The 15,914-nt window shown below is 44.4% G+C and overlaps 1 protein-coding gene across 1 annotated transcript in view; it reads left to right on the plus strand.

The window, feature by feature from the left end:
• The window catches only part of KMT2B (lysine methyltransferase 2B), a gene marked incomplete in the record, with an annotated part of 4,527,268 nt that overhangs the window by 1,399,550 nt on the left and 3,111,804 nt on the right, over nt 1-15,914 (plus strand). The window contains 1 exon segment of the mRNA XM_044079325.1: nt 3,814-3,960. Within this exon segment, the coding sequence (XP_043935260.1) occupies nt 3,814-3,960 (147 nt within the window).

The raw sequence follows: 15,914 nt of genomic DNA on the forward strand, positions 1-15,914 counted from the left end.
CATATGAGGAAACTTCAATGGTACCTAAAAAGTGTTTGGACTCATTGCCACAGCCTGGAAACAAGGGTTACTCTGATTCCCTGCTTGCAACAGGAGTTTCGATGGTGGGCGACTGCTTGTCACCAGAACAAGGGGCAGCCATTCACTTTACACCCCAGCCAGGCAGACATTAACAACGGATGCATCAGATTATGCCTGGGGCGCCCACATGGCAGGAAGATGTATTCAAGGCACATGGTCCTTGAACCAAATGCATCTACATATCAATCAAAAAGAGATGCTAGCTGTTCAAAATGCCCTGACAGCCTTCACGGACCTACTTACATCCGGGACAACTACTGTTAAAGACAGACAACATCACGGTCATGTGGTATATAAACAAGCAGGGAGGCACTCATTCTTACCCCCTTTGCAGACTAGCCATGACTTTGTGGAACACAGCATTTGACTTACCAAGTACATCTGCAGGCACAATTCCTGCCAGGAAAGATAAATACTCTGGCAGACAAACTAAGCAGAAACCTCATGGATCCCCACGACTGGCAATTGGATCTACAAGTCTTCAGCATGTTAACAAGGAAATGGGGATGCCCGGGTATTGATCTATTTGCCTCTCCTCACAACTACCAACTAAAAAGATTCTGCACAAGGGCTTATCACAGACAAGCATGGAAAGTGGACGCCCCATCTTTCAGCTGGAAATACTTGGCAGTGTATGCCTTTCCCTCACTGCCTCTTCTCCCTAAGGTACTCCTAAAGGTCAGACAAGAGAAGCCAAAGATGATACTGATTGCCCCAGACTGGCCCCGCCAGTACTGGTATCCAATCCTAAGGAGCTTGTCTCAATGCCCGGCTTGGACCTTACCTCATCTATTGTCCCAACAAAACAATCGGATCCTGCACAGCCAACTCAGGAATTTAAATCTGGCAGCATGGCGGATAATGTAGGCATACAAAACGCACCTCTCACTAAAGCTGTGATGGATGTCATTTTGGAGGCCAGAAGGCCTAGTACTAGAAAATCTTATGCTGGAAAATGGAAGAGATTCTGTGCTTGAACCAGGCACAAGGGATTGACACAGCTGTTCCAAATATTCCTCAGATTTTGCAATGCTTATCTGAGATGCTGGACAAAGGCCTATCCTTTTCATCAATTAAAATTCACGCCTCTGCCATTTCGGCCCATTACAATACAGAGCCTCCAATCTTTTCTCATCCTTTGTTAAGGCAGTACCTCAGAGGAGCCAAAAACTTGAGGTCTCCAAGGAGATCACCAATACCTGCATGGGACCTCAACTATGTCTTGGAAAAACTCACCCTGCCTCCTTTTGAGCCAGCCGCTACTGCTGATGTAAAGTTTTTATCTTGGAAAATAGCTCTGCTCCTAGTAGTAACTTCTGCAAGACTAGTTTCAGAGCTACAGGCACTCATGGCTGTGGAAACTTTTTTATAATTTTTTTATCCAGACAGGGTTTCTCTGAGGACAAACCCAACATTTATGCCTATGGTGATGTCCAGTGTGGCCCTTAACCAAACTATTCATCTGCCAACTTTTTATCCAAATCCACAGAACAAGGGGGAGAGAATTCTTCTTTCTTTGGACATGCACAGACAGCTTTGATTCTACTTGGACAGAACCAACGTTTTCAGAAAGACAGCAATTACTAGTGGCATATTCTGCAGAATCACAAGGAAAGGCAATCTCAGAGCAGACTATTTTAAAGTGGATAAGCCACTGCATTCGTTTCTGCTATTCACAACATGGCAAGCCAGTGCCTAAGGGCATTAGGCCACATTCAACCCGAGCAGCAGCCACTTCAGCAGCCTTCCTCCGGGGAGTACCAAGCAAATACATTTTAGAGGCTGCTACCTGGAGTTCAGTGCACACCTTTACAAAGCACCATCATCTGCCACTCTACTCTAAATCCAGGGCAGGCTTTGCCACTGCAGTTCTGCAGGGCCTCATAGCCGCTCCTAATGCTATTTAGCTCCAGCCTCCCGACCATAGCTTTGGGATTCTACCCAATTGTAATGACTGCAACAGTGAAACACGAAGAACATAGTACAGTTGTGTACACTTAACATAAATGTAGATGTTCGAGTGTATTCACTGTTGCAGTCCAGGTTACCCACCCACCGTCCCTCTTATTCTTGCTGGAACTTATCTTTACTTCTCTAATCTATACAACCTATGTTGTTTGTTTGCTTGTAGATGAAGGTAAAATATACTTTGGTGCATGTATGTTTTGTTACAATATTTTTAGTCTACCCTCTACATCTGGGCCTTGTGCGATTGCAGTCCCACTAATCAGAAGTACTCCATCAGTGATTCAAACAAAGAATATCTCATTTTAATAGTGGATGTACAAGCAGTAGATCAGTTCTTTGTTATAGTTTCCTGTCCTTGGGCCCATTTCCCGCTGCATTTATGCATGCTCGCAGTGTAGACCCCAGAGACTTGTGAATGGGGGGGGGGGGGATGTCTCACTTTCTACTGTAACTATTTTCTTTGCTGATTATCTTTTTTATGGTATGTGAGCCTTGACATCACTGCCCATAGTGCTTTGTGAAACGCACGCAGTGTGTTAGGGCTAAGGTCCTCGCACATGTCACAGACTGGGATCCTGCGTCACCTTTAGCCAGGGTACATTGAGATAGTTTTCCAAAAAAAAAATCCAACTGAGATTAATTTGACATCTGGGACCAAGGACTAGCTAGGATGACAGGGAATATCAGTGAATGTTGTGGAAGCTAAACCAGAAGGACCCAGATATCCACCGCTAGTTATTCCCATAGATAAAATAAAGCACTGTAGCATTTGTTTAATTTTTGAATATCTGACATTGCTTTTGAGTTGGTCGCAACGCTGTTGAATGTTATATTCCTTGTTTTTAGCACTGTTTAGGGCTGTATTAAAAATATAAAGCATTTTGATGCAACAAATGTGAAATTTCCATGGAGTTGTCTTTTAAGCTGGCTGTTTTGCTTACATGAGTAAGATGCTTGAACTTATGGTACTGGCGCAGGTATTTAATTGCTTGTTAAAGTTCAACTCAGTAGTATAGAAGTACAGGGAAAGGCGCATATTCATCTGTAGAAGACCCAAGTAATCAGTGTTAATAAGCAGTTTGTATTGTAAGGCATTGGGGGAGTATACATAATTAATTGCTACTGTGCAGAAAAATGCTGTTCTGTAAACATTTCCTGCTAATTTATAATCTGGCTAGCTACACCTGTAAAGTAAATGTTTTTGTAGAACTTTGCACAGCACTAATTTCTAATTAAGCCCATTGTAGATTAGGTGCTGCATAAGATATATTCTGATCTTGTTGCAGCTTTAGATGGTTCATAAAGAAGACCTATAAATTAACTAGCAATATGTATATTTACTTCAGTTAAAAATATATGTGTACGCATGTATGCGCTCACACACATGAACATTCATATATGTTGTATTAAGATATCAACTTTATCATTTATTTGAATATAGTGCTAGATATAGGTAGTAGTGATTGGGAGAAAACATTTAGGTCAGAATATGGAATTTAAGTTCCAGCAGTGTTGGAAAGCAAATTAGATGCTGAGAGTAGTTGGTGTGAAGATCCTCTTTGGTGATGGTGACAGCATCACTCCAAATAAATTTTCTGCCTTGCATGGTTTCAGTGTTACTCTTTTGAATGTTTTCCATTGTAATGAATGTTTTCTTGTAACATTGGTAAACATGGGTTGTTTAACCTAATTATTAACGAATATTGTATTTATGCATTATGTAAATCACCTGACCTATGAAAGATTGTTTGCTTCTGTTAACAGCTGGTTTACTGTCAGGTATGCTGTGAGCCTTTTCATACCTTCTGTCTAGAAGAAAGCGACCGTCCTCACCCAGATCAGATTCTTAACTGGTGCTGTCGCAGGTGCAAGTTCTGTCATGTCTGTGGAAGAAAAAACAAAGCATCCAAGGTAAGCATGCTTTTATAATTGTTAATTTAAAGCTTAAGCAGATAGTTTAGAAAATAAAAAAAAGGATCTACCACATCACCATTGGGAGGCCAGTGTGGATCTGAATTCTCATACATCCTCGGAGGCTTTTCACACGTCTGCCCCAGCTGTTGAGGGAGAACCTCTGCTGATTATATCTGAGGGACTGAGAGGGATTCTGCAAATTTTCATATGGAAGTAGATTCCTACTATGCTGTAGAGTGTCAGAAAGGGTCCATCCCTCCTAGGGTTTTTCATGTGGGTGTCTCGCAGAAAAAGAAGCAAAAAATAAGCATGTTTCTACTGTAGTTAGAGATTCCCAACATGAATGGCAGGATTTTATTTGAGTTCCTTAATGCCTTAATGGCTTTAAAACTTCCTCAGGGGGGTTGCTGTGCCTGCCTTTTTTCCGGTATTCTACTCTTGTTAGGAGACCTAGGGAGCAAGAGTCTTCTTATGAGTTCCTGGTTTCTGGAGAAGAGTTCTTAAAGTACTCTTCTCAGATCCCTTCCATTTTGGACCATCTGTCTGAACAGTACGATTCTTTTAGTCGATATTCTTGTTTAGAAGATCTATACTTTGGGGACACTATTTCATGTATGATGGAATTCAAGTAAGATTGTTCTCCGGTTTCTTATATCCCAAATAGGTATTGTGAACTCTTCCATATGGATTCTCCCAAAACTTATGCTGTTCCTCCAGTTCTGGCTGCCCTTCTTGGATACCTTTTCTACAGCTTCTGTAGCCCCTGATTCTCAGCCTCTAACTCACAAGAAACCGGACAGATTTTACAAGGTGCTTGAATATTCTGAACTTCTTTCAGTGTCCTCCTGCAGATCCTTCTGTGGTGTTTTTCTCCTCTGATAAACTCTCCAAGCTGTTGTCTTCCACTAAATTGCTTCCTTCAGACAGGAATAATAGGATCATGAAACAGCTAAGCAAAAAGGTTTATACTGCTGCTTCCTTGGCTTTTAGGGTTATTAATTACAAGACCCATATTACTAGATGTATTTTAGCATTTCTTTCTTGGGTTTCTCAAGTAGTTTCTGACCTTCCCGGCTGTGAAGGGAAGGGTTTCAGCCCTTTCCTTATTGTGTTCTTCCTCTCAAGTGACTCAACACTCTATTAAATGCAGTTATGGAGTTGATGCTTCTAGGGCTGTTACATTTGGTTCTATTCTGAGACGTTACTCTTACCTCTTTTTCAGGACAAGCCAGGTTCCATCTGACAATTTGCTTTCTTTTTCTTCTTTCTTTCTTTTTCCCTCTGCTAGGTTTCCTTGTCCCTTCATCTTTCCCTTCCTAATTGGTTAAGTAGCACACAAGACTCCAGTTCTGTACGTCATCTGCCAGGGGTTTTTCATGTTGTAAATATCTCTCCTTCCCTTTCTGGGCATTCCCTCAGCCTCCTAAGGAACAGCTTCCTCTCTTCCTCTCTTTCCACAGTTGCTTTGTTTTTCTTTTTGGCCCAGCGCACCATTCAGGTTGTGCCCCTTGCCCAGGAAAGGAAGTGTTTTTATTCCATAACCTTTGTGATTTCCCCAGAAGGTTGGCACCTGGAGGACCAGTTCAGGACCTTTCTGAGCTCAACACCTTTCTAAAGGCCCCCCCTTGTCAGATGTCCCTTCAAACTTTTCCTACTCTTTTTCCTCAGGCATTTCTGGTATCCCTAGATCTTACGGATGCCTACCTTCACATCCCCATCCATTACTTTTTCAGGAAGTTTTTGTGTTCTCTGATTCTTTGCATTTTCAATTCTCTGCTTTGCCCTTTGGCCTCTCTACCACCCCAAGGGTATTCAACAAGTGCCTTGCTCCTGTTATTGCCTTTTGCAGGATGAGAGTGGTTTATAGCTTTCCTTATTTGGATGAGCAGCTCATCCAGAACTTGTCCCCCAAGGTTCTTCTTCAGGACCTCCAGTTTACTGTTTCCCTAATTCAGAGTCTGGGGTTCACCATAAATTTTGAAAATATCTGTCTAGGTTCTTTCGCAGGATCCTGATTTTTCTCTGTTGCAGTATCCAGACCATTCCCATGCTGGCATCCCTACCTTTCCCCTAAGGCTTTTCTCCCCGATTGCTTTTTTCCAGTCTCCTCTTCCTCTGGCCTCAGTCGCAGCCAGGGATTTTCTTAGGGTCCGCGGGTTTGTCTTCCACCATTCTTATGCTGCTTGTAGCCAGGCTCCATATGAGAAAACAGTGGTACCTCAAGTCAGTGTGACTTCAACACTGTCATTCCCTGGATTTCCTAGTTCCCCTCCTTTTTTGTCTCAAGTTTGAACTTCAGTAGTAGATTCATCAAGTTTCTCTCAACCCAGGGCTTCCTTTTCAACCTCCAGTCCCAACTCAAGAGCTCTTTTTGAATGCCTCAGGTGGGGGAGGGAAGCTTTTTTTCAGTTCTCTGTCTGGTCTCTGATGTCCTCATCAGAGGTTAGACCACATCAACATCAAGGAGGTAAGATCTTGCATTCTAGCTCTTCAGGCCTTTCATACCTTCCTTCCTGGACCCCTCAAAGTTTTCATAGCTAGTACCATGGTGATGTGTATGTCAACAAGCAAGGGAGTACAAGGTCCTATCTTCCTTGCAGGCTTGCTCTTCAGCTCTGAGATTTAATTTTCTCATAACAAGTGACTGTTAAGGCTGTCTGCAATCCCTCAAAGCAAAATATATAGGCAGACTCTCTGAGCGTTCCAGCGTAGAGGCTCATGAATGGATACTCCAGAGATGTGTTCCTGGACGTTGCCCATCTGTGAGATATTCTTCAGGTAGATCTTTTTGCCTTCCCTCTGAACAGATGATTTTCTTTTCTATTCCAGAGTCTCAAGTCCTTAAGGTTGGAAAGTGGGACGCCCTAGCTTTTCCTTGAAATGGGATGTTTCTGTTTGCCTTCCCTCCCCTTCCACTCCTTCCAAGGGTGCTGCACAAGTTCAGGTAAGACTCCCCCAAAATCTTACTGTTGACTCCCTTTTGGGCCAGACAGCATTGGTTTCCCCTTCCTTTTCACTTGGCCACGGGCACTCTCCAAGTTACCTCAATGGGTGGACCTTCTCACATAAGACAAAGGGGGGGTCTCTCATCCATCCTCACTTATCCACTCTTCAGCTGATAGGGTTTTAATTCCTTGTAGGCATCTGTTTTCTGAGGGCATGCTTCAGGTTCTGAAAGAGGCCAGAAAGCCCACTGTCAGGAAGTCATATTTGTCCGAATGGAAGATTTCTGGTGTCTCTGTCATAGCCAGGATCCCTTTTCAGTGCAGATTCCTGTGGTTTTCTCTTATTTGTGTGATCTGCTTCATGCTGGGTTGGTATAATCTTCAGTTAAAACTCGCCTGTCAGTAATTTCTACTGGTCTGCCCTTAACTTCTCCTCTGGCCCTTAGATTTGAGGACAGACAGTTTCTTAAAGGTGTCGGTCATATCAGGCTTCCAGGGAAGCCTATTCCAGCTTCCCAAGACCTCGGTTTTGTTCTTGAAAAATTTACTCAGGCTCCTTTTGAGTCCGCTGCTTCCACATCCATGCAACATTGTACTTGGAAGATTGATGTTTTGGCTCTTCAGCTAAGAGTATCAGAGCTTCAGGCGCTCATGGCTGTTCCCATTTTTAGTTTTTTTTTTCACAGGGACAGGGTATCTCTTCATTCTAGTTCTCTCTATGCCCATGGTGGTCAATGAGTTGTCTGTTAAGCCATCTACTAATTTGCTTTCCGTTTTTCCTTCTCCGCAGTTGGCCAGTGAGAGGTTTCTTCACACCTTAGATTTGCATAGACAGCTCCGATATTTGGATAGGACTAAGGTTATTTGCAAGTCTGAGTTTGTTTCCTTTCGTCGCAATATTTTAGGTTTGAAGGTTTCTAAACAAACCATCTCTTCCTGGGTTTCTAAGACCATTTCCTTTCTCTTTTCAAGGTAAATGCCTTTCACCTTCTATAAAAGGCTTATTATACCAGAGCTGTTGCTTCTTCTGTGCCTTTTTCAAAGGACTGGATGCCAATTCCATCCTTGAGGCTGCTACTTGGGCTTCTCTCCATACCTTCACATAGCATTACATGTTGAGTGCTATTTCTAGAGCAAGAGCTGGCTTTGCCAGGGTTATCCTGCATGGGTCTATAGAAGGCTTTTCAATGCCTCCTCCTCCCAGTTTTCATCTTGAGGTTGTGTACTCTCCCTTACATTGGGAATACTGCAATTGTGATGTGGAAGACCATAGCACAGTTGTGGTAATAACTTACTAGAACAGTAGATGTTCTTCGTGTTTCACTGTTAGTCATCACATTTAGGTTATCCTGCCAGGAGTATCCCTCAGTCGGCCCGAATACCAGAGGATTAGTATTTCTGCGTCATTTGCTGTCACTCCAGGACTGACGTCAGGTTGTCAATGGTATAAAATCGGGCAGCCGACACCATTACATCAGTCTTTCTTGCCGGAGCCCAAAGCAGAAGCAGTTGGCATGAGTGCAGGTCAGCCACTACCTGAGTTTTTGTTTCCGAATTGAAGTCTTCTAAAGTTAAGTGCCCCATTGGGGATCTTTTTTTCTTGCTCTAACCGATGTTAGAAAAAGTTAATGTTCTCGCCTGTTGAAAGCAAATACCACACTGAGACTTCCATTTTTACTGCGTCGCCTGTTTATACCCGACCACGACGTCCCTCACTGTCACTTCTGTGCTTTCTTCAAAGCCAGAACTATACGTCATTGGGCCCTTATTGTAGCTAGATATTTTCACTCTGTCCTCGAATTCGGATATGTCTTCAGTAAGCCATCCAACTACCGATCTTCTGAAAAAACATAAGGATAAAGATAGACTGCACAGGTCCAATACTGCTGACGACGCTTTTGTTAAGCTAGTCGTTAGTTCACCGGTCCTCAGTGAGGCACTTTCGCAGCCCCTGATGCCCGCTTCTGTGGATTCGCAGACCGCTATAGAGACCCTTTCGGACTCTCCTTTGACTAAGGATCCTGTGAATGTCTCTACCTTGGATGGGTCTGGAGCCATTGAGCAAACACCAGCTTCCGAGGAAGTACTTCGCACTACCTATACTCGACACAAACAGACTTCTTTCGCATCTTCAGTCCTTTCTAAAACTACTGAGTTTCCAAGGCCCAGGGTATGAACTATGCCCGAAAAAAGACGATCCAAGCTCAGGCACCTGTTTTCTTGCCTCAATCTCAAATGCTCAAAATGGCGGAAAACCTTATTATGCATATTAGGGGAAGCCAGGCTACCCCCTTCCAAAAGAAAGAGACTTGTCCCCAGTAGTTTTATCTGAACAGGAATCTGATGACTCTGATGCTTTTGAATATGAAGACATGCAACCCCTTTCTCCTTATGAGGATTTTGATGCAGAAGAATCCATTCCTTCTGCCTCTCCACCTGAGGATTTTTAATTTGGTGAAACCCTTCATACTTTAAGGGAGCATTTCCAATGGGAATGTGAGGGCTACCCTCAGTGAAAAAAAGAGACTCTGGGAATTCTTAAGATTTACCACAGAATTAGACCTTTGGCCATTCCTCCTGTCTTGGATGTTGATGTTTTTTATGGAATCTAGTTTGACTTCTGACACCCTTCCTGCTGCCCCCAGGAAACCAGACAGGAACTACAGTCTCTGACTCTCTCAAATTCCTTTTTCAGAAATCCTATGGCTGACCCAGAGGTAATCTCTCAAGGACCTAAAGGAATTAAAGCAACGTCAGCTAAGAATCCCACCCTTCTGACAGGGATTCCCGAGCTTTAGACAGATGGGGTAAAAAAGTATACACCTCTGCTACTTTTGCTATTAGAGGATTAAATTGTCAGTGCACATGCATACGATGCATAGCAGCATATGATGGAAGTCCTCAAACAAAAAAAAAAATCTTCCTTTCCTGCTTGTGCAGAAAATAAAGAATTACAAGAGCTTATGCATTCTGCAAGCCAAGGATACTAACCATACTTTGCAATGTGGCTTTGACGCCCTAGAAGCATCTTGCAGGGTAGCAGTCACTGGTTCTGTCCTTGGGCATGCTTGGCTTAAGGAACAGACCCTGCCAAACCATGTCAAATCAAAATTATTGGATGCACCATTGAACAAAGACAATTTGTTTGGTACCAAGGCAGAAGAGGTCTTAAAAAGATGGTAGAAAAAGCTAAATCTATGCAGTTAGACTTTTTACAAATCCAGCCTCTGAGGTTCATTAGGCATTGCCCCTCCAAGCACTGGTCCTTTCTGGCCCCCTCCAGGCCAGCTCAGCCCAGACCCAGGGGAAGCAGACCCCCCAGACAGCAGCTCCAGGGGATGCAGAGATCTAAACAGTGGAGTTCCTCCTCTTCAAAAACAGGGAATGCTAAGCCACCTTCTTATGGTAAGAACCCACAAAGACTTTACACCTCCACCCCTTACCTCTGCCCACCTGCTTGTGCCCCTAGGAGGAAAACTCTTCTTCCGTGCAAACAGCTGGGGCTCTATTACCAATGACCAATAGGTCCTCAACATAGTGTCCCAGGGATACAAATGTTAATTCCACACACTAACAACCCCAAAAGGGTTCCCAGATCTTCCTCCAAACCAGTGGGCAGAGGCCAAAAAGCAAGTCCTTTCCCTGCACTCCATGAGGGGAACACAGCATGTACCTGCAGAACAGATAGGCCAAGGTTTTTATTCCAGACTCTTCCTGGTACCCAGAAAAGAGGGCACCTGGCACCCAATCCTCAATCTATCCATTCCCAACACCTTTCTGGTGATACCAAAATTTAAAATGCTTACCCACCAGCAGTGTCTTGCTTTGCTTTTCAAGGATGCTTGGTTAGCTACCCTGGATCTAAGATGCCTACCTACACATCCCAATCAGGGAATCTTGCAGGAAATGTCTATGTTTCAGGGCAGGATCTATGCGCTGTCAGATGTTCATCGTGCATACAGCTGCAGTAATCACATATGGGTTCTCTGCCGTCAGGCGGGTCCTCGGTCGGCCGAATTCCAAAGTCTTGGTCCGGCGTCGGTGGTTGTCGCCTTCTTCATTGACGTCAGAGCGACAGGGGTATACAAGTCACAGCCACCGCCATATTCTCCAGTCTTTTTTGCCGCGCGGTGCCCGAAGCAGAAGCAGTTCGCAAGTGCCGGCCAGCTCCTGAATTTACAAAAAATTGGAAACCGAAGTCTTCTTTAAAGCTAAGTACCCCGTTGGGGAAACTTTTCTTGCCTCAGACCGATGTCAGACAAAGTTAACAATTGTATTTCTTGTGGGAAGCAAATACCGCATAAGGATTTCCATTCCCTTTGCATACCTTGTTTAGGCCCAGACCACGACGTCTCGGGCTGTTGCTTCTGTGCGACTTTCAATAAACGCACTATTAAGCGTCGGGCGGAGTTCGCCCAACATTATTTTGTTAAAGCTTTTGATTATAAAATGTCGTCGGATACTCAGACTACCGTTTTGTCCAAAAAACGCAAGGACAAAGACCGACACACGAGGCCCGCGGTCTCCACCGACACCACGCCAAAGCTGGCTACACGTGGTCCGGTTCTCAGCGAGACGCCTATGCAGTCCCTGACTACCGACGACACTTCCTTGGTGGTGTCTTCTGTACCCGAGACCGCTGGTACCTTGGCCCTTACTCAGACTACAACCACCGAAACCACAGTGAGTGTTGAGCCTCCTAATGTGGACAGGTCCACTTCCACCCAGGGTGTATTTAGACCCTCTTCTTCCTTTTCTATTAGGGCCCTTCACTAAGTCCAAATCAGCCATGCATCCCAAGAGGCCTGTTGCAGAGGGCCCATCCCCAGGCCCCATGCCTAAAAAGCAGATGCTTAAAATGGCTGAGGATTTAATTTCCTATATCAGGGGTTCCCAACCCCCTCCAGACAAGAGACCCAGAGTGGAGGAAGACTCTCCCTCTTCTGAGCAGGGCTCCATTTTCTCAGAACATTCTGATGTGGAGGAACACTCGTACTCCCCTTATGAAGATTCTGATGCAGAACAGTCCATTCCTTCTGTATCTCCCCCAGAGGATTTTTCTTTTGGGGGAAACCTTGCACACCTTGAGGAAGCACTTCCATTGGGAAGGCCAAGACTTTTCTGATTCCAAGAAAGGGTTTAGGGAATTTCTTTTGTTAACTCAACACAGACCTCTGGCTATACCTCCTGTCCTGGACATACTTGATGTTTACTCGGAGGCTTGTCTTAATCCGGATTCCCTGCCCCCTGCACCAGTCAAACCTGATAGGTACTACAGAGTCCCTAACTCTCACCAATTTCTTTTCAAAAGCCATAATGCTGACCCTGAAACCAAGGGTATGAAGGCCTCTACTGCCAAGAATCCACTAACTTCTGAAAGAGAATCTAGATCCTTAGAAAGGTGGGGGAAAAAGGTATACACCTCGGCCACCCTAGCCATGAAGGCCTTAAATTGTCAGTTCCATATGCTTAAATATCAGCAGTTTCTGTTATCACAATTAAGAAACAAAATGTCTCAACCTGAACAACCATATTTGAAGGAGTTGCAGGATATGATGCATAGTGCAGAACAAGTGGGTAAACGCACCTTACAATGTGGTTATGATGCCTTAGAGGCCTCAAGTAGAGCTGCTGCTTACAGGAGCAGTCATTCGTAGACATGCCTGGCTTAGGGTGCAAAGCTTGCCTGATCATGTTAAAGCTAAACTACTAGATGCTCCTTTGCAAAAGGATGTGCTATTTGGTACTAATGCTGAGGAGATACTACGGAAAATGGAAGAAAAAGCTAAATCTATGCAAACTGTCAAGGCTTTTCTACAGGTACAGCCACCTCGTTTTAGCAGAAATTGGCCTTCAAAAAACTGGTCCTTTCCAGCCACGGACAAGCCCCAAAGAGGTAGATACAGGCGCTCAAGGGGCAGAGGACAATCTCAAGGATCATATAGAGGCAGACAATGGCAAACTCAAGCACCAAGAGGTGGCGAAGACAGTGCACAACAATACAGAAAGCATACCCAATGACTTCCTCCTTTTCATGCCAAGCAAATCTCAGCTGGCAGCCCCCTTGGGAGGAAAGCTGTCACTATTTTCAAGAAATTGGCAGATCATCACAACAGACAAATGGATCCTGGACATAATAAACAGAGGCTACAGATTTCATTTTCACACTCTTCCAAAAATGAGAGGCATGCCAAACCTGCCACACAATCAAAGGGCAGAGGGCGCAAATACAAATTACAAAACTTATGGACATGAAAGCCATTCAAGAGGTTCCTGCTCACGAACAAGGTCAAGGTTTTTATTCCAGACTTTTCCTGGTACCAAGAAAAGGAACCGACTGGAGACCCATTTTGGACTTATCCATCCTAAATACGTTTCTACTTGTACCAAAATTCAAGATGCTCACATTACAGCAACTTCTTCCCATGCTGGGCAGGGAGTTTTGGCTGGTAACATTGGACCTCAAGGAGGCATACCTGCATGTCCCAATCAGACAAAGCTGCAGAAGATACCTCAGATTTCTTGCAGGTTCAATCCACTATCAATTCTCTGCATTGCCCTTTGGCTTATCTACTGCGCCCAGCGTATTCACGAAATGCCTGGCATCAGTAATTGCCTACTGCAGACTTCAAGGGATACAAATTTACCCTTATTTGGACGACTGCCTGATCCAAGAGGACAGCAAGCACACTCTTCTGGAACATCTAGCTTATGCAGCACGGTTACTGAATTCTCTGGGATACACAGTCAACAAAGAGAAATCCAGGCTGACACCATCTCAGAAAATAACTTTCCTGGGTGCCAACTTGGACACAAACACCCAGATGGCCTATCTTACGCCAGAAAAACAAGGGCAACTAACTCAGTACTTCAAAACACTAGCAAATTGTACCAGGCTTACTGCAAGGAAAATCCTACAGGCTCTGGGCTTCATGGCATCTTGCATTCTTTTAATCCCATGTGCAAAGTTGCATATGAGAAAACTTCAATGGTACCTAAAAAGCCTATGGTCTCAACACAGCCACAATTTGGAAACAATAATACCAATAATTCCATGTTTGCAAAAGGAATTTCTATGGTGGGCCCAAGCATGTCAAGCAAACACAGGTCTCCCATTCTGCAAGCCTCAAGAGCAAATCAAGTCATCACAACAGACGCCTCAGATTACGCCTGGGGGGTGCACATGACAGGCAGGTGCATTCAGGGCAAATGGTCCCAAAAGGAAAAGCACCTTCACATCAATCAAAAAGAAATGCTAGCAGTGATAAATGCAATTACAGCATTCAAGGACCTCCTGCATCCAGGACAGTTAAGAACAGACACCACCACAGTAATGTGGTACATAAACAAACAAGGAGGAACACATTCATATCCCTTGTGCAGACTAGCCATGACACTTTGGAACTTGGCTCTGGAATGGCAAATCTAACTTCAAGCACAGTACTTGCCAGGTTTGGAAAACACGCTGGCGGACAATCTAAGCAGAAATATGACAGATCCACACGAATGGAAGCTGCATCCACAGGTGTTTACAAAGATAATCCAAGCATGGGGAAGGCCAGACATAGATCTCTTCACTTCCCGCAGGAACCATCAATTGGAAAAGTTTTGTTCAAGGACTTTCCACCCAAAGGCATGGAGGGTGGACGCCCTTTCATTCAGTTGGACAGCATGGACAGTGTACGCTTTCCCACCTCTGCCTCTTCTATCCAAGGTGCTCTTGAAAGCAAGAGCAGACAGACCGAAAATGATACTGATTGCTCCAGACTGGCCAAGGCAGCACTGGTACCCACTCCTAAGGAGCCTAACACATACTCCTCCCTGGCCTTTACCTCTAATGCCTCTTCTGCTGACTCAGCACAGCTACAAAACTCTTCACAGTCAGCTAAAAACACTCAATCTTGCTGCATGGAAAATTCCTTAACACCACAGTAGACCCTACTCTCCAAAGAGGTGCAGGATGTCATTCTGGAGGCCAGAAGGCCATCTACTAGGAAGACTTACTCCGCAAAATGGAAACGGTTTTGCTCTTGGAATGAGAAAAGGCCAGGACCCTAGAAAACTGAATTTGCCTCTGGTGTTACAGTATCTAGCTGAGCTGCTGAACAGTGGACTTTCATTTTCCTCCATAAAAATCCATGCCTCAGCCATTTCTGCAAAATTCAACACTGATCCACCATTATTCTCTCACCCACTTTTAAGGCAATTCCTCAGAGGGGCTAAGAATACAAGACCACCAAGGAAACAACCAGTGCCAGCTTGGGATCTTAATTACATTCTAGAAAAACTAACATTGCCTCCCTTTGAACCAGCTGCCTCAACAGATTTGCAATACTTGTCCTGGAAAACAGATTTCCTTCTGGCCATTACCTCAGCTCATAGGGTTTCAGAACTTCAAGCCCTCATGGCTGTGCAGCCCTTTCTTATCTTCCATCAGGACAGGGTTTCCCTTCGAACCAACCCGCCATTTATGCCTAAAGTGGTATCCAGGGTAGCTTTAAATCAAGCCATACACTTAACTACCTTTTACCCCAATCCTCAAAATGAAGGGGAAAGGCTGCTACATTCCTTAGACATTCATAGACAGCTACGCTACTATTTGGACAGAACAAAGCCTTTCAGGAAATCAGAACAATTTTTTGTTCTTATGCTGTAGGAGCTCAAGGGAAGCCTGTTACCAAACAGAGAATCTCTAAATGGATAGGCCACTGCATACGTTTTTGTTATTCCTATCATGGGAAATCTGTCCCTGTAGGCATCCGACCACACTCCACCAGGGCCACAGCTACCTCCACAGCCTTCCTCAGAAGAGTTCCTACCAAAGATATCTTGGAGGCAGCCACTTGGAGTTCTGTACATACCTTCACAAGACACTACCACCTGCCTTTATATTCCAAAACTAGAGCAGGCTTTGCTACTGCTGTATTGCAGGGCATTTTGGCTCATCCCAGTTCTACCTAGTGCCTACCACCCTGTGCGTAGCTTTGGGATTCTACCCATATGTGA

This window comes from Protopterus annectens, chromosome 8.part0 (genome assembly GCF_019279795.1).
Source record: "Protopterus annectens isolate FY-2018-M chromosome 8.part0, PAN1.0, whole genome shotgun sequence".
NCBI classification, from domain to species: Eukaryota; Metazoa; Chordata; order Ceratodontiformes; family Protopteridae; genus Protopterus; species Protopterus annectens.